General features: G+C 38.0%; 1 protein-coding gene across 1 annotated transcript in view; it reads left to right on the forward strand.

Moving 5' to 3' along the window:
• ACTR3 (actin related protein 3) overlaps nucleotides 1–19,836 on the forward strand; it is a 48,751-nt gene that overhangs the window by 8,951 nt on the left and 19,964 nt on the right. Inside the window, exons 2-4 of the mRNA XM_048484225.1 lie at nucleotides 12,361–12,416; nucleotides 16,913–17,037; nucleotides 18,298–18,408. Coding sequence (XP_048340182.1) covers nucleotides 12,361–12,416; nucleotides 16,913–17,037; nucleotides 18,298–18,408 — 292 coding nt within the window. The remainder of the gene's footprint in view (nucleotides 1–12,360; nucleotides 12,417–16,912; nucleotides 17,038–18,297; nucleotides 18,409–19,836) is intronic.

Genomic DNA, 19,836 nt, shown 5'->3' on the forward strand with positions numbered 1-19,836 from the left:
CCACATAGGCACCAGAAAAGGTGTTGTTGGTGGGTGCCATAGCATTCACAGGCACCATGTATGGGGTCCCTGTCCTAGTCTAACTGTACCACATTGGTTATCTGGTATGAATAATAGCAAGTGTCACTTCTAGCAGAAGGACATGTTTAAATATTAGTGAAACAGGAAGATTGTCTTCATAATTTTTTTATGTTACTACTGATTATTCTACCCTGTTTCCCCGAATATAAGACATCCCCTGAAAATAAGACATAGTAGAGGTTTTGCTGAAGTGCGAAATATAGGGCATCCCCTGAAAGTAAGATGTAGCAAAGTTTTTGATTGGAAGCATGCCCGACGAACAAAACACAGAAAAATAAGACATTCCCCTGAAAATAAGACATAGCGCATCTTTGGGAGCAAAAATTAATATAAGAGACTGTCTTATTTTCGGGGAAACACGGTAGAAATATACTTTAATTGGCCTTTTATACGACCTTTGTTCTGGATAACTGGATCACAAAATTATTGACAGTGCTATGTTTCTTTATTTCATTGAACTGAAGTAATGCTCGTACTATAGATTGTATTTAGACTGTTGAAGGCATTTCTAGTGCAGTGACAATAATATTTCTACAAGGTTCTTGCGATCGAAAACCCTGTGATTCTTGGGACATACTAGTGCCAGCAGTGAGGTAAGGTTTTTATAACTACAAATGATTGGTTGGACAGTAGTTCTTTTAAGGTTCTTATTCTGGAATACCGGGGAGAGCTTCTACTTTCAAAATTTGCCTGTGTAGGCAGCACGCTTGAAGATGCTTTCAGTTATAATGGGTGGTAGAGAAACTTTGACATGTTATATTTGCAAGTAGCTGCTGCAGAACTAACTCTCATTGCTGTTATTGTGAACAAATAAAATCATAATGATCTTTTGAAGAAAAGGGAAGCTGGCACTCAACAGTTTCTTGGTTTCATGGGACACATGCCTGTGTTTGTGTTCATATTACTGTTAGTAAATTGACTGATAATTGACTAGCATAACAGCCTCTAGTTACTTGATTGCAAATAGTGATGTCTCTTAGAGATGTTTTCATAACAGTTTGTAGCTTGTTAAAAAATATCAAGGGTAAAGTCCCATAGATGTGGTTTTGTGTGGTATACCTGTTTCATATTTATTTCTGATGCTATCCCATCCCACATATCCAATTGGAGACACCTTTAAGAATGTGATGGGAAAATGTCTGCTGTCCACATTTTCATCTCACGTACTTCAGCTTCTCAGTGTCTAAGAGTCAGAGTTGGTATTTCAGATATCTAGTGGTGATTGAGAAAATGTGCCTTTTGCAAACTTTTCTTGCAATTGGAATGCAATGAGCTACATGTGTACCAATTTTTAGCTTACCGTATATACTCACATATAAATCGAATTTTTCAGCACATCTTTTGTGCTGAAAAAGCCCCCCTCGACTTATACATGAGTGAGGTTTATTTTAAAAAATATTTTAGGGCTTTTACTTTGTTGGCCGCCAGGGGGTGCAGTTTTTAGGCTAGCGGCACCAAAATTTCAGGGTATCATCAGGTGACACTCCTGATGATACCAGCCAGTTTGGGTGAAGTTTGGTTCAGGGGGTTCACAGTTATGGACCCCCAAAGGTGGTGCTCCCATCCCCCATCGTTTCCAATGGAAGCTAATAGTAGATGGGGCTACCCTTTTGATGGTCCATAACTTTAGACCCCCTGAACCAAACTTCACCAAACTTGGGTGGTATCATCAGGAGGGTCTCCTAAAGATACTGTGAAATGTTGGTACTGCTAACATAAATATTCCTGCCCTGACAGGTTGTGTGAATGTCCCTTCTAAAATGACACCTGCCATGTTAATTTTAAAAATATGTACACTAAAAAGAATGAACTATTCTTTTAAAAATCAGGGTAGTTTTGAGTCACAGTGAACAGGCATGTTAATTCCAGTTTTTATTGTAAGATCCATTGTTTATAACCCTTCCTTACAAAAAAGCTAAGGTTTTTGTACTTTTAAAGTTATTGTTGAGACCATATTGTTCTTGTTGACCCTCTTTTCCACTTACAGAGCTAGTTTACTGTTTTTCTTTGAAATAAATATTCAAAAACATTTAACCTACTGATGCCTCAATTAATTAAATTTTATTGTTATCTATTTTTATTTTTGAAATTTACCAGTAGCTGCTGCATTTCCCACCCTAGACTTATACGCGAGTCAGTAAGTTTTCCCAGTTTTATGTGGTAAAATTAGGTGGCTTGACTTATATGCGGGTCAGTTTATACACGGTATTTTATGTGACTATAAACAGCTTTGAATCCACCATTAGTGAAGCCCTGATATCTTTCAGTATAGATCAAAGTGTATTTTTACCTTCATAAAATGGTTTTTACAATCAGGGACATTTAATGCTGCAGTAGATCCTAATTACCATTAGTGCGTATGGAAACTATATAGGAATTAACTGAAAACATAGCCTACTGTACCTTTATCCTAATGTTGGTATTTTTATTTCCATATCTTCTCATTTTTGTTTCTTTTAACATACCTTTTGTGGATTGTCTTGTGACAATCTATCAGACAACAGTATTAAATTAGTCACAATAAGGTCTGAATGGCTGTGGTTTGCTGTTGGTCATTAGGATACCAGGCAACAGGTATCCCACTATTAGTGGGATACTAGCAAAGATGCAGATCATCAAGCTCTGTGGACTTGCTTCCTTGACTATTCTAGCCTTCTCTTGGCCTTCTGTCCATTGTTTTCTCCTAAAGTTACAAAACACTTCACCATTCTTATTGCTCCCACCCTGCAGTATTCTTCCTCAGATCCCTGAGCTGACTTCTTTCTCTTTCTTATGTGACATGGGTTTTTCTGCCTGTGATCTTCAGGCTTGCATCTTGTTCCCCTTTGCTGAAATGTCTCTTGCATTGTTAAATTCTTCTTTGCTGTTCTCTTTCTAGCACACCTACACAGTGTCACTGTTCTCTCTTTCCTCTTCCTCTGTGTCCCTGCTGAAAACCCACTTTTATATTGTAGGGAAAACACGAGTTGAAACATAGCCTAAGAATGTGTTTGCATTCATTCTTGTTTCTACTTGTCTCTTGTGTATTTAATCGAAAATATTATGCTGGATGTAAACTCATATCCTTTTTGCTTTTTTTGCTTCTTATTTGAATACTATGCATTCTGATCAGTCTCTGAAAATGTATTAGCTTTGTTAAAGCAAATATGACAAACTGAGAATGACAAACATTCCAGCTGTGCATTTACACCTTCCTTCCATCACTGTTTTTTTCTTTGTTACCTTTATACTTTTTGGTGATGCTTCCTGATGGCATTACCTGTTCATAGTAGGCCTGTAGAGTGTATTGGCTGCCCAACTTGAAAAGTCCTTTATCAGTTGGTCAACATTAGCTTATGAGATTCTGAGTACAGATGTAACATTTCTGAACGTTTTCAAATTGCGGAGAGTACTGAAATGTATGCAATATTTAGTGCAATTATTTTACTGCTTTGACAACATCAAATGCTTCATTAATAAGGTTGCCATGAGTTGAATGTGCACTTAACATATACATACACACACAATTGCCTGCTTTTATTTTCTATAAGCAAGATTGGAAATGTTTCCAATGCTTGAGAGAGTGCTGCAACCTATACCTTAGTGCGTGTATGTTCATTTTCCTCATCTAAATGTAATAAAGTTTCAAATAGAAACAAACAGAAATTTTGAAGTTAAAGTCTTATTGGACAGAGAGGTTCTGTAGTCATTAATATGGTTAAGTGTATATTAGTATATCAAGATAAGTGTTGTATCATTGAATTATTGTTATACAAATACATGCTTGAAAGTATAATCTGTAGAAATGTACATTGGAATTATCATGATCTAATGCAATAGATTCTCTTGTATAAAATTCTTTATATTACACATTCTGTGAATAAAACCTTGTCTCAGAAAGCATTTGACTCAGTCCAAAAGAGAATATTTTAAAGGAATGTTTTTTCGTGTGCCCCCAAATTTTTCATGGAAGAAATTAAAACAAAAAAATCTTTGAGAAAAGAATGGGAAACAAACCTGGTCCCTGCCTCGCAGGCCTTTATACCTAGTTCTGACAGGTGGGGCTTGCATCAGAGAGGAGGGGAAAGTAGAGGCAAGTGTGACAGATTGCATCACTGGGATATCCATTATACAGGCATTCCCCTCCACAGGTTACAAGGTATTATAGGTCAGAGAAGTAAAGAGCCTAATATCTGTTGCACTGATGATTACTGGACTGACTGAGCTGGCCTGTTTGCTGTTAGCCTAGAGTTTTCTCTAGACCAGATCCTTTTTGTAGACTAACAAAGGATTTTTTGTGTGCAACTTTGTGATACTTTGTGTGCAAATATCAGTTTCTTCATTTAGTTTCAACACTACCGGCAAAGTGCAGTTCAAACAGTTCCAGTTCCTTTTTTTCCCCCCCCCCCCCCGAAGTTTAAGTACTTGCTCAACCTTAAATAAAAACAAAAGGCAGATGCAAAAACTGGACATGTATATTGGCCAAATACATGTTCCCTCTTCAGAAATAAGATTCTGTGGTTGTCGTTGCATGTTTTGCAAGTAGCATAACTGACAGAATTGAATTATTTTTGTAGGTAAGGTATAATTTATTTGTCCAGCAAATATTCTTTTGCTCTGCTGAGAGTTTCAACAGCTCAAACTGCTAAGACAGAGTTTAGCAACACAAGAACTGATTACTAGTTAGAATGTAGTAGGGTTTTTTGGCTGTACGGTTGTGTTCCAGTAGTATTTTCTCCTGATGTTTTGCCTGCATCTGTGGCATCCACAGATGCAGGCGAAATGTCAGGATGAAATACAACTGGACACATGGCCATACAGCCAAAAAACCCCCACTACATGCTAGTGATTCCGGCTGCAAAAGCCTTTGACAATACATTGATTACTAGCTGTCTGGTCAGATAAAGATTGTTGTCTGACTTTCGTCATATATTGGCAGATAGTGCTGTAAAGAAAGAAAAGACAAAGCAAACCAATGCTTCACTCAGAAATATAAATATGTTAAATAACCATCATATATCTAATTTTAAATGGTCACCCTAAAATACTAGTCAAGAAATGCTTTTAAAAGGGCTTATTCCGATAGGGAGCTTTATCTGCAAACTTGGGACAGCTCCAGGTTAGCAAAATCTAAAAATGAAGGGGGTGGGGGGGTAGTTGAATGGATTAAAAAAAAAATAAAGCCTTACCTTACAGGGGAAGAAATGGAGAACTTGAACAATCTATCATTAGATCTTGGCTGACATTTTGAAGGTTGCATGCCAAGTCAGTAGAGACAGCACAGATGTGCCGCTGCTGAGTGTATGAGGCAGACAATCCAAAGGTGGAATTGCTGCTGCTGGCAAGTGAGGCAGTGGATCTAAAGATGGTGGAGATCGTAGGTAGTGGTGGGGAAGATGCCAGAGGGGCTGCTCCTGGAGAGGCATTGGTGGTGCTGTGAGTGGGCTGGAATGAGAGCGGTAGTAGGGAGGAGGAGAGCTGGAAGATGTGGTAGAGAAAGGGGTAGAGGCAGAAAGAATTTGTAGGAGGAATAGAAGGTGGAATTTTCCATCCCCTCTTGTGTCTCTGCTTGTATGTAAACTTCTGGTGCTGAGAAAAAAATGGTGGTTATGATGTCTTATGACAGTAGTAAGAAGCAGCATAAGGATCAATAGTACAAGCATTTTAAGTAAGAAAGGGCCTTGGTGGCTATCAGAAGTCTGCTTTGTTGAAATTATATGCATGATGGGGAACTATTGGTGCTGACAAGCAGGGAAATTATGTCTGCATACAACACAAGCTAAAGGTTACATGCTAAGAATTTATGGCACCAAGTATACAAAGGAGGTATATAGCAAGAATAGAGATCAAGTGGCTAAAAGAATGCCCATCCTGGGAGAGCAGCTAAGAAACAGGAAAGGCTGACGTTGTGATAGATCTAGGGATGCAAAAAAATGAGGACCAAAACTCAATGTCTCACTGAAGAGGAAGCAGGAAGCATTTAAATACAATCCCATCAGCCAGAACTCATACCATATGGAGGATGGAACCCTATGCAAGGTAGTCTTAGACATCAATTATTGCCTGTAGCTCTTCATCAGTACTAAGGCTGTTGTGTAACAGGGGCCACACTTGGGTGCGGTATAGGTGTTGAACTCGCGGCTCTCCAGATGTTATGGACTACAGTTCCCATTATCCCTTGCCAGCATGATGCTGTAGTCCATAACATCTGGAGGGCTGCAAGTTTGACACCTGGAACCCAGATGAGGATAGTTGGTTACAGTATACTTAAGGTGATATGAGTAAATTGTTTATATTTGTTCATGCACAAGAATTCAAATTGAGAGCATTCTTTTAATTAGGGTTGAGGCATAACAAACATTGTGTTTCCTGTGTGCATGTTTTGAACTCTTGGACACTGAGGCAGATGTATATAACTTTAGAAACCTCAAATGTTAGTTGAGAATATGGAATTGATAAAAATAAGCAGAAGCATAAAAATCACATTTTTTTTCATTAGGTGATGCTGTTCCTACTGTACTAGCATAAGGGTAGGAAAGCTCATGTTATACATTTTTCTCTTCATCATTTTAATCACTTTTGTATGAGAAAATATCTGCTATCTAATTATCTGTTTAATGGGTTAGTTCCCTGCTGAACAAAGAATAATAGGTTTATTTTAAGAATACATTTTCCCAGCAGTCACAACCTGGTTAGTTTTTGAGCTTTAGAAACCTACCATATGGGTCAGCAGGAATTACTAGCTGGTTTAATTATTTTTCTATCAAGATTCCCCTCACTTTAATTTTGAGAAAAATATTGATTTCTTTGGCATAACCTGCCCTATAGATAGCTTGCTTCTTTGAAGTCGGTTTTTAATTACAAATATGTTTGATAGAACACAATCTCTCTTTGGAAAGTATTCTACGAGTTACATAAATCTATATATAATGTTTTAGTGAAATAATGAAATCACTTTATATGATGAAAATTGCTACTGCAAACTGAAGTTGAGTGAGACTTTTATTGGATTCAAGATTATGCATATCTTGCTGGGCATGAATTGTATGACTTTTGCATTGCAAAACTAAGCTTGCTAAGTAGTTTTTAAGTAAAAAATCATTGGTAGGGTGGGTCTGATTAGCTTATCAGATGTTTTGTGCACTTGGCTGCAGGTTTTTGTTGTCCAAATGTGACTTTCGTCACTTAAATTTAGTGTCTATTTAGCTTACTGTGAATTGCTGGCATACTTCCACTTGTTGCATGAATGTGAAACCGCTCTGCTTAAAGTTTAGTTCTCATTCAAAATCGGAAATACTAGTAGCAGAGCTGATGGTATATAGTATTGAGTGGCCAGAGCCTCTGCCAATAATCTTGTTTATTTTCATGACTCTGTCCCTGGCACTTTTCTTAAAGTAGCTATGAATATTTTTAGAACTGCTGAGTTGTGTAACTTGATCCTAGACTTTTTACTGGAAGTCCATCTTAGCATTTTTTCCCTAATTTTCATGAGTTGTTTGTGAGCAATGGATCGTCGCTTCCTGTATAAACTACTAAGTAGTCTGTTAATCTTGAATGGTCTTCTATATATTTTTTCCCCTTGGTGTAACAGTTTGTACTTTAGCGTGCTGGATTATTGTCTGATCTCTACTCCTTTATTAAATATGCTGCTATCACACACATACCCTGAATGCAATGCTTGATTTCTCAGAATAAGTCCAGTGGCATCTCCACCCAGCTATTTGTAGAACTCTGGCCTGAATTTTTCACTTCTCAGTATGCATACAAAACTCGTTCCTCATGCTTCACACAGTTAATGTCATGGGTGACTTTAGAAACAGAAGGAAACTTATTGCTCCATGGACGGTTTTTAAAATTGTATTCAAGTCTTCCATCCTGTTGCCGTCACATGAAATTTCCATACATCAGGAATATAAATTGCATTTGGAATTATGCGTAAACTAGTGCAGCAAAGAGTAGTTTCTGTCAATCTTATGTGTTAAAATTTTACCCTGCCCTTCCTCCAAGGAATTTAAATTGCATACAGGGTTGCCCCCTCCAGGTCTTACCTTCATAATGGTCTTGTTAGGTAAGTTGAACTGGGAGAGAGTAACTGGCATGGGATCACTCAGTGTTAGGGTTGCCAGCCTCCAGGTGGTGGCTGGCTATCTGCTATTACAACCCACCTCCAGGTGACAGATCAATTTACCAGGAGAAAATGGCCACTTTGGAAGGAGAACTCTATGGTATAGTACCCCATTGAAGTCCCTCTCCTCCCCAAACCTTGTCTTCCTCAGGTTCCATCCCTACAATCTCCAGGTATTTCCCAACCTGGAGCTGGTAACACTAAGCTTCATGTCTAAGTGGGGATTTCCAGCACTCTAAGTATAACAACGTACAGGTTGCCCTGATACACCATTAATGAACCTTTTTCTCAAAGAGCACACTCGTGGGAAATGGAGCAGTGATTGTAATCTTTTCTATGGCGGATTGTAACACAAAGGGTGTTGCCTTCTGATAATTTTACCCTTGAGATGGGATTAAAAGTACAGTGATAGTCCAAGAAAATCTTAAGGAAGGGGCTCACAAACTTTTTGAGCCTGTTGGCACATTTTGAAAATGAGACGCTGTGTCGCTACAAAATGGCTTTTTGGTGGCATTCACAGAGTGGCTTCATGGATGCTTGGGATCCGTCACAGGAAGCTGAGAGGTTGTAAACCAACTTATAATGAAGGCAACTGTTTCTGAAAGGGTATTATATGCATAAGTACTTCTGGAGTACCTCCTATTTCAGTGAGGTGGAGGAAAATCAGGGTGGACTCTTCCTTAGGGAAGAGCTGCTTTGTTGAAGAAGCAAATTGATGCTGGGAAATGTATTGGTGGCATTATATTGGGGCTTACTACAGTACTGGAATGAAAATGGGAGCAATTAGCTGTTGTCTTTTGAACTGTTGTCTAATTAACACCCCTGCGTTCATTATAGAATGGTGCCTCCTGAATCCTGTAGTCGCCTGTCCATTTTACTCCTGAGAGAGAATTGGTTAGGCCTGCAGAACCCTATTCTTCCAGCAGATTGATTGTCTATGTCTGCTTGGTTGAAAGCTTAGTTTCCCCTGAACGACTATTCTTTTTTATCTTACCTGCAATCAGTTTAGTTTTCCCTTTGAGTTCCAGACAGTGGGCATCTGGACAGGATAAGTGGACTTCACTGCTCCCACAGACTTTACTTATAACCTCTTGCCTAGTAAATTCCATACACAAACCACCCTTTTCTCTCTGTCAAGTATTCTGTAACCCCTGTAGACAGATGCTCCCAGATGTTTCCCTTACCTTTCTGATAAGCTGGAGTTACTTTCTTCCTTTCCCCAAAATACTTCTGAATCCCTGGCTGCTCATGCTGAGGCTCGTTCTTCTGCAGCGGTGCTGAATTTAAACTCCTGTAAAATGCATCCCCTTCCTTCCACCTTCCCTCCACTATTTTATCTTCCAATCCTTCCTTTCTTCATACTTTGAATAATGACTTGTCTTGTTATAAAATGTGTATCAACTTTTCCTTTCCCTAATCCTTATTGCCTAGCAACAGCTGTAGCTCTAGCTACTCCAGAGTGCAAGTGTATCTTGTCTGACTGCAAAGGGAAGGAAAGAGGTAGAGCTAAGCTGATCTTAAACCATAAGGGATCCATCAGTAAGTTGGTGCGCTTTTATAAAATCTCATGCCTATTTAATATGGGTGGCAAGACATATAATAATTGTATTGTCGAAGGCTTTCGCGGCCAGAATCACCGGAGTGTTGTAGGGTTTCCAGGCTGTATGGCTGTGTTCCAGTAGCATTTTCTCCTGACGTTTCGCCTGCATCTGTGGCTGGCATCTTCAGAGGATCTGATGGTAGTAAAGCAAGTGGAGTATATATACCATTTGCCTGTTAACAAGTGTAAAGGGTGCAATTAGCCAGTGTGATTTGCATGTATTGAGTGGCATTCCAAACACATGCACCCAATTGCATTTCTGAACCTCTCTAGAAATAGGATAAAGGGAATAAAACTCTTTTTGTTAATCTGTGAATGCACACACTATGAGTCTAGAGAACCTTGGCATCTGAGATTGCCATTTAAGTTCTAGCTTCACCTTTCCTCAAATCACAAGAGAAACATGTGCCAAAGAAATACATTGTATTGTCAAAGGCTTTCACGGCTGGAATTAGTAGCTGAATATTGTTAGAGCTGGTACGAATAATTAAAGTAGCATTTTCTCCTGACGCTTCTTTGCATCTGTGGCTGGCATCTTCAGAGGATCCACAGATGCAGGCGAAACGTCAGGAGAGAATGCTGCTAGAACTCGGCCATACAGCCCGGAAACCACACAGCACCCCAGAAGAAATACATTGTTTATGCATTGCCAGTGTTTATCCAGATTGCCCGAGGACAGAGATAAATAGTATTAGATAATGCAAAAGTAGCAGAAGAGAATTCTTTTATTTTCTAAATGCACAGTGACAGGAGGAGGGCACCAGGTGCCATCTGGAGAACTTGTGGAGCAAACTACATGTTATGCTGCACTTGCACCTCATATTCTCCCCCTCCCCCTTAAGCTGGACTTACTTGTGCCCTGGCAGTATGGGGTAACTCATGGTGAATAAGAGCAACTAAGAATTGCGTTTCAGGGGAAAGCAACTAAGAATTGCGTTTCAGGGGAAAACTAGTTGGCAAGAAACAGTGGGTGTTACTGCCTTGGGTCCTGGGATGACCGGAGGAAAGGCTGAGTTAGAGGGGTGCGTGTATATGTAACAGTTTCACAAGTTTTGATATTGGAGGTAAGTGTGAAACTTAAAATACATCAAATATGTGATGACATAATACCCACTATAGCAGATCCACAATTAGTATTTATTTTCATCCTATTAGGTATTGTTTTGAATTCTTTAGGCTATTATCATAATTTTGAAAATTATTTATTATCTGCCTTTTTCAGTGAGACAGAAGACTGATTATATAGTGAAAAAAATATACCCATGTAGGATAAGGCATCCAGTGAACCATGTGATGAAACTTTGATTATAGAAATAGTTAATAATGTGAAAAACGAGCTGCCTAAAGTATATTATAATGTAGTAGGTTGTATTGCAGAGGTGGAAGACAATGCAGTAAAAGCAGTGAATGGTCATTGCAGTACATTGCAGCCCTATTCTGTTAAAATATTATATACAGTTCTGACGTTTCAGTAGATCATGTTTACTCAATTTTTAGAAGACTTTTAATTGGCACATATTCCTCCAAATAATTAGTTCCTCTCACTGGCCTTGTTGAATGAAAAAAGACAGTTTAAATAGGTGTGGTTCTCTAGCTATATGTATGCCTGATTGACTTGAAGTGTGTGCTTTTCCACTCCTTCTCTGTCAACAGAAGTTGTTCCTGCCCATTTGTCGTGACTCACGGAGACTTCTGTGCCGCTGAACATTTTTAGGGCCATATAATTATGAATGCAGCAATACAGCACATAGTTCAGAGCAGCACTGTTAATATACTGGCTTCCAGATATGTTGCAAATATAGTGCTGCTTTGTAATATCACAGTGATACCAAAGACAGACATGCTAGTAATAAAGAGTGGTCTCACTACTTACTCCTGAAGTGACTCATTAACACCACTGAGCTGTTCCTAAAGTAAGTTCTTTGTAGCATTAAAACCATGACCACCAGCCAGAACAAAATATACTGAAATCAGTTACAAGCATGATCCTATGTACAGTTAAGCATGAGCCAATTGATTTTTACAGGTTTGCGTACTGCTACTGTGAATGAGATTTCACAGCCTCTTTTTATCATGCTCTTCCTAGTGAAAAAGAGTAATGTTTGTGGGCTTAACATGTCATTAGAGTCTTTTCGCTGCTAAAATCAAATACAGTTTAAAAAAACAGCAATGAATTAAAAAGTATTGAAGAGTCTCTAAGCAATGACATGGGGTTCTGTTACAGGGGGGGAAATGGAGTAATGTAAAGGTAGGCTACAACCTTGAAATCCTTGGTTGTAAAGTTATTAAACAGTAAGACAGTACTTCAGAGAAGAGAACATTTGATTCCTTAATTAACATATTAGGAACACAAAAACCCAGAGCAAGACAGCGGGCGAAAGTGTCGCGTTTTTAAACTTCTCCCAGCTGAACAGGCAAGCTGGTTTTAAATTAAAAATAATTTGGAAATCTGTTGTCTCTTAACCTTTTCCATGTGTTGGTACTTGGTAGAATCTGTTCAGCCTGGTGATCAGCTGCAGTAGAACCTTACAAAACATCCATTGTTATATAACCTGTTCATATTATTCTTTTACAGGTATACCAAACTAGGATATGCTGGCAATACAGAACCACAGTTCATCATTCCTTCATGTAAGATTTTTTTTTCTTTTTGTACTGAGTACATCGAAGTTGTACTTAAGGATTCAGAATTCATGTATGAGTATGTGGAAATCAGGAAGTATAGGATATATTTTTTAATGAGGAAGCTATTTAAAATTCATGGGAAAATATTTGAAATATTTGTGTATTCAAAAGTTCAGGTAATGTTTATTAATTAGGTTTGCACTGATAACTTGCTATATGCAGAGTCAGTCTGGATTTTGAACAACCCCTTCTAATATTACAGGTTCTGTGGTTCAGTCCTACAGTACAGGGAATTACTTGCAAGGGATACACAGGTGTTAAATAACACTTTAAAATAACATTTATCTAGTACTCAAAGTGAATTTTTGTTGCTGTTCAAGCATTTTAAAGCCTTATTTGATAAGATGAATAGCAGGGATAGGTTACCTTAATTCAGTTCTGTTAAGTGGTTTTGTGTCTTTTTTGGTATCTTGGTTTTCCTAATGCCTGATTAAGGCTTTTATCTGGTTTTCAGTTTATCTGTTATTCTTCAATAAGCTTCTGAAAACTTTATTGGATCTAATTTTGTATACAGTATTTTATTTTACATTTCATTAAAGTCTGCTTCATGTGGGTGAAGCCATCCTGACTGGATGAACTCAGTTAAGTTGGTCTAGGAAATCTGTTCATTTAACCTTTCCCTTGTGTGATTAGTTAGATTGGGTCAACGAAATATGTGCTTTTAGAACACAACAGTTAAATTCCAACTGACGAATCAATAGACAAAGCAGATCAAAACAGTCTTAGAGGAAGTTATATACTGGGAAGGAATTAAATTTATACATTTCTGGATTTCAAATTGCAGTGCTGGTTCTTTTTTGGGTAAAATCCCTGACTTAATACAGACTTCGGCTTGCATGTTTCTGGCATTCTTGCGGCCCACTGTTGGTTTGCAGGGTGTTGAGTAAAATGGGTTGCTGACTTTTCATTCCCTGCTTACTGTTTTCTCTTTCTGAAATGCAGCTTACAATTGCAAGCCTTATCCTGATTTGGGTAACCTATGCTAGCCTGACCTTGTCAGATCTCAGAAGCTAAGTATGGTTGGTCCTGGTTGGTATGTGACCCCTAAGAAAGTCCAAGGTTCCTATGCCTTACAGAGGTAGGCAGCAATGAGCCACCTCTGCACAGCTGTTGCATTAAAAATCCTATAGGCTTGCCATAAGTCGGTTGTGACTTGATGGCATAGATAAATAAATAACTAAATAAATTTAAGACGTATTTTGTTAAGTCTTTTAATGTGTCCCATGGAATGTATGTTTATTCTTGGGAAGGCTTTTAAAGGTCTTATGAAAATTGAGCCCTCCTAATGCTGTCCACCCCCCACCCCCCGCCCCATTAGTAACATACTTGCTTTGGTGTGCAAGAAATTGTTATTCAAAAGCTTGTGATATTGGTTTACGAAATTAAAGCATTTTATTAGTCCTCCTTCCTTAAGGCCATATTTATGAACAATTACAGTAAGTGCAGTCTCTTTGCCGTAAACTGTAACCTAAAATAGGATTTAACTGCAGCAAACCTTTGTTAGACAAATTCTTTTCTTTTCTATGTCTTCTGAATTGTAAATTCTGTGGAAATGAAGATATTGTTATATAAATCCCTGAGTGTTCCCTTGACATTGGTTGCATGATTTTTAGCAGATTCATGTAGCACTGCTTGTTCATCCCCATATTTTCTTTTATAGCATGACAAAGATAAAAATACTGTGTAATTTGCAAACCACCAGGAGCATCTTGTTGTTTATAAACTATTAATCAGCTGTGGCTATCCCTGTACAAAGCTTTGGGCTTGCTCTGTATGTTTGAAAGGACATAGTCCTTTAAATAATACCTTAAAAGGAATGGATTTCCTGACAGAATTCCTGTGAGTGTACATATAATACTTGAATTTGTGGGAACCTGGTAAAGTTGATTGACAGTAGATTCAGAACAAGCAGAAAACAATTCTTTGTCCATTTATCTGCTGGATACTCTTGCAACTATGAAAACATTTAACATCTCTACAGAGAGAATAGATTTTGCAATATTATTTCCTTTTTGCTGCTGAATTATCTTTAGATATGACTAAAAATTTTAATTCATCTTGTATAACCATAAGTTCTTTTTCTGCCTAGGTTTAATGTCCAGTTCATGGTTTCCCAAATATTCTTCTTTCTGAGATAGCAGGTTTTCCTCCATTCTGTTGTTAAGCAACAAAGTTATATAGTTTGCACATGACTGTTCATGCAGGGATGTTACTGATTTGTGTTCTCCAGGCTGACAAATATATTAATAGACATGTCAGTTACTGTACCTGGATTGGGTAGATGACATGTAACCAAGTATGGGTTATTAGCTGTGCTTTAAGAGGTGTCAGTTCACAGACTGTCATTTGATTTTAGGTCTGTTACTTGGAAACAACAGTACTTCACAAATATTCTCTGCTAACTGCATTAGAAACTTAAGAGTGAGTCATAAAATTTGCCAGGAATTCTGTAGAGTGTGCAGTGAGCTGCATCATTAAGCAATGACTTGAACGTGCCTTTATACCTGCACCATCTACATTGTACCAAAACCTTGTAACTATTATTTCTGCCAAGGTTGACCCCCCTCCTTTTTTTTTGCTGTCAAGTTGCTTCTGACTTGTAGTGATCCTGTAGTGTTTTCAAGGGAAGAGACATTCAGAGACCTGCTTCCATGTCATGACCCTTGTATTTTTCAGTGGTCTCCCATCCAAATATTTATCAGGGCCAACTCTGCTTAGTTTCCAAGTTCTGATAAGATTGGGCTAGCCTGGACTATCCAGGTCAGTGCAAATATAGGGGCACAGGAAATTAGAAAGATACGCAAAGGTAAGAACAATGGAATTGTTGTATACAGAAGGATATGTGTATGAGGAGTGCAGAGAGATTCAGGCCTCTGGCTGAAATCTGTACCAGGAAACAGCCGTGACAAAGAGTGGGGGAGAGAGGGATTTAAAGAAGGGAAAAGTAGAGTTTTTATGAAAAGGAATGAACAGGGAGACCAGTTTACTTGACTTCAGTTTTTTTAGCTAGATTGAGGACATTGCTTGTTTTGGGATTAAAAACAATCTGTTGCATAGGAAGTTTTTCTGTAGCCAATACAGAGACGTGTTGTGGAGTAGAGGATTTCTGTTGGTTGTGCATAGCTAATACACTAAGTACTTAGTATTCTTCCATCTATCTCTAATGCTATCAAGACAGGAGAGAGAAAATTCTGCTACTCAGCTAAATCACACTAGTATAATCTACTGTCCTCTGTATGTTTATCTTGTTTACTATCTTTCTCAATCGAGGTTGTCTATTGTCATAAGTAATAGGATAGATTCACACTAACTTCCTTCATCCTCAGAATGGGTTTGAATCACGGAAAATCTTTGCCCCTTGAGCACACGGGAACTCTAGGAACAGCACACATCCTATTAGTGGAAATTTTCCTTCCCCATGTTTTCTGTTATCAGTATTGCAGATCAGAGTATAGTCATTTGCTTTCAGTTGTGATGGCCCCATGGGCCACTAGGTTCATTTGCTTCGCATGTCTTTTTAATTCAATAATACATACCAAGAGTGGAGGACCAAAAAGATTTTGTTTTTTAAAAAAGATAAAGGAAAAAAATCACAGAGGGCACGGTGGGACTCACATTCAGCATAATGTGTGGCAAGTTTTACCTCAAAGGGGCAGCTGCCATAACCTATCCGTTCACACTGAACTGTTAATTCCTGTAAGCCTCTTGTTCCAGGATCCTCTCCCAAAGACTCCTGAAGTGGAGATAATATATTCTGCCACCTCATTTAAATTAAGGGTGTATTCTTACCATGCTAATAAGACCTTTTACCTGGTACTCTGGCAACTTGCAGCTTACAAAGACACATACTTATTTTAGGAATTTACAGACAGAAAGGCACCTTATTTTATCAGTTAATGTTTACCATTCTACAGTCTTCTACAGTCCAGAGTGAAAGTTGTGGATACATTAGGCATGTACATAAAATTGAGCAGGAAGACATTTTTAAATAGCTGTTCCTCTTTGAATTCCTCTTTGAACCCTGCCTTCAGTAGTCTGGCTTAATATTACTCAAAATACCCTTTTGTTGTGCTGCACCAATATGAGAAGATTTAAGTGAATTCGCAATTTTAAATTATGTGCTTGTTTATTCAGATTGGTTTGAATGAAAAATATATTGGTGATGGTATTTAATGATCTGTACAAATATTAATTGGTTTGGAACTTAGCTTGAAGTATAGTATTATATTGTAATGCTCTAATAATACATTGTTGAAGCGTTTAGGTGAAATTAAATGACAAAGTTGTTGTTTTTAAGTGCACCCTGAAAATATTATATGTTTTGTAATCATAGGAGTAGTTACCCATTCCAGTATTAGTACTTCTTGCAACATAGTTCAGAAATGTTTGAAATGTTGGCACAGATGTCCATCTGTAATTTAACCACCTTTTCTTCATCAAAGGTATTGCTATCAAGGAATCAGCCAAAGTTGGCGATCAAGCACAAAGAAGGGTTATGAAAGGTGTGGATGATTTAGATTTCTTTATTGGGGATGAAGCAATAGAAAAACCAACATATGCAACAAAGGTATGTAAAATTGAAACAAACACCCCTAAATTCTGTGCCTCACTAATGGATTCTGTGAAGGTAGAGTTTGCCCCAGATTGTAACAGCAAACATCCTTTTTTGAGTTGCTGTCTATAAAGCAATATGCTAATGCACAGAGTGTTCAGGTAGAATGAATACAATACATAATATTAAATGCTGAAGGAATGTCATCAGCCACTTGGTTGTTATGTCAAGTTGTATTTGTTTGTTTGTTTGTTTATTATTCTGCTCGGATAACAAGGTCTTCAGAAAATCATTTTAGCCTTGCAACAAGCCTTTAAGAGCTTAGGCTGATGGGTAGTGTCTTGTCCAGTAAACTTGAGATCTGAGTTCAATTTGAAGCTGTTTTCACAGGTTTCACAAGGTTCTTGCAATGAATGGTGTAACTGAAATGAGATCTTTTGTTTAGCTGGTTTTGGTAATTTTTTCTGATACCTCAGACACAACAAGCGAAAAATAGCATAAAAATGATCTTATAAAAATCTTATAATAGCCTTAATGTGATTCAAACATAAGTTATGCCTCAGTCACCTTGTTCGCCTAAGCTTTTATTGCAAGTCATCTCTTCTTGTAAGAAGCCTTCTTTGGGGATTCATTGTTTTTTTACTGCATTAACAATACTTGGCTTTTATTGTTTGATTGTAACATTATCCAGATGTCCCTATCTACTAGAAATTAATGGATCTTCAATATAATTTCACAGAAGAGTTTGGAGTTTGCTTTATACCCTACCAGTGACATCCCAGAGGCATCTGGCTCATCAGTGTTAGAAAAAGAGTGTTAGATCTGTAGTCTGATCCAGGAAGGCATCCTGTTGACCCTGATAACCCTAGCAAGATATACAGCTCTGCATAAAATAAATGGAATGGGGAGCATTGTTTTATCTAGAGTGGATTCCACATGGGCAAAAAACAGCGATGTGAAAATGGTGTAAAATGGTTTAAAACAGTGTAAATGTTTTCACACCACTGTTTTCCGTCTAGGATGTTTTGTGCCAAGACAGACAATTTTTGTGTTAAACTGTTGTAAAGATTAAATTGGGGAAAGTAGGCGTTCTGCTGTGTAACATTTAAAAATAAATATGCTTATTATATTCACAATTTCTTCCTAAAAATTCATGTTAACTTATGGCAATATTCTCTTACCATTTATTGAATAATATATAATGCATAGCTGTATCTATAACATGATTTATAGCTTATAATACCTAATTTAATTCTTTTTGGATGCTTGGAACAGTGGCCCATTCGTCATGGAATAGTTGAAGACTGGGACTTGATGGAGAGATTTATGGAACAAGTTATCTTCAAATATTTAAGAGCGGAACCTGAAGACCATTATTTTCTATTGGTGAGTATAAATTATCTACACAGTTTACCCTTTCAGTATAGAAGACAAAGAGTTTGCATTTATACCTCACCTTTCTCTCCTGTAAGGAGTCTCAAAGTGGCTTACAAACTCATTCCTTTCCTCTCCCACAACAGACATGTTGTGATCTAGGTGGGGCTGAGAGAATTCAGAGAGAACTGTAACTAGCCCAAGGTAACCCAGCAGGTTTCATGCATAGGAGCGAGGAAACAAATCCAGTTTATCAGATAAAAGTCTGCTGCTCACGTGAAGGAGTGGGAAATCAGACCAGATTCTCCAGAATTGAATTGTTTTGGGGTTTTAGTTCTACTAAATATTCATATATGAAAAGATATGGATTTTTTGAGGTCACACCTGCACTCTGAAATGGCGTAGTCATTGCACAGGTTTGTCACTTTACCTACTAAATCTCAGTTATGGCTGGATTTCTGGTTTGGTCTTGGAACTAGCTGCACATCCTCTGTGAGAGCAAATGAACGCTGCAGGTTTTTTTTCAGGTCTGGGGGTTACCTGAGACCCGATTTGTCATATCAGATTAAGGAGATTAACTCAAGATTGCCCACAGTTCTCCAGGAAGGTGATTCCTTGGGTTGAGAGGTGAATTGGAAAATTCATCTGCCACTAATTAAGTCAAGTCGCTGGGAGAAAGGATCCATCTTTGCTAAATCCTGCTGAGGAATCTTGAAGAAGACTGAAGCAGTTTTAGGCCAGATCTCTTTGACCTCGAAGGAGTGGATCTAATTTGGGAGAGGCGCTATCTCAGAATTTGATGCTTCTACTACATGTAGAGTGCTGTTTTCTGGTAACAATTGGCAGGAAGGACTAAACTGTGAGTTTACAATGAAAAAAAAATTAAGCTGAGGATCCAACATAGACATAAAACACAAAAATTACTGTTAAAATACTATTTCTGAGAAGATTAATGGATTAAGTTTTGAACTTATGAGAATCCAGTGATTGGCTGAAATAAGTAAACAAAGTGACACAGAAGCAGGGAAGAGAAGTCAGATGGGCAGAGACAAGATGGAGGAGAGGCAGGACATTGATGATGTGAACAAGCTGTGAAATACCTGCCCCTTCCACAAAGGGAAGAAGGTTGACGGGACAGAGACCTGGAAGAACAAGATATTGACCTCAAGCGATGTGTAAAGTGAATGAAGTAGAATTGCAGCAACAGATAAGGAAGTACAGAAGACAGGGATTAGATGAACTGAGAACCTAATGAAGAAGATATTACTGCCCAGACTTCCTGTAAAACCAGCAGAAGATCAGAAGAGAAACATCAGAACAGAATGTTAAGAACAGAGAACTGAGAGACTTTGGGAAAAGACAGAAGATTAGGACTTTCTCTGTCAAAAACTGGGAGGGAGTGGACTTGGAACTTTCACGACAGTTTTTATTTTGGGCCCA

Source organism: Sphaerodactylus townsendi, linkage group LG02, assembly GCF_021028975.2.
Source record: "Sphaerodactylus townsendi isolate TG3544 linkage group LG02, MPM_Stown_v2.3, whole genome shotgun sequence".
Classification (NCBI taxonomy): domain Eukaryota; kingdom Metazoa; phylum Chordata; class Lepidosauria; order Squamata; family Sphaerodactylidae; genus Sphaerodactylus; species Sphaerodactylus townsendi.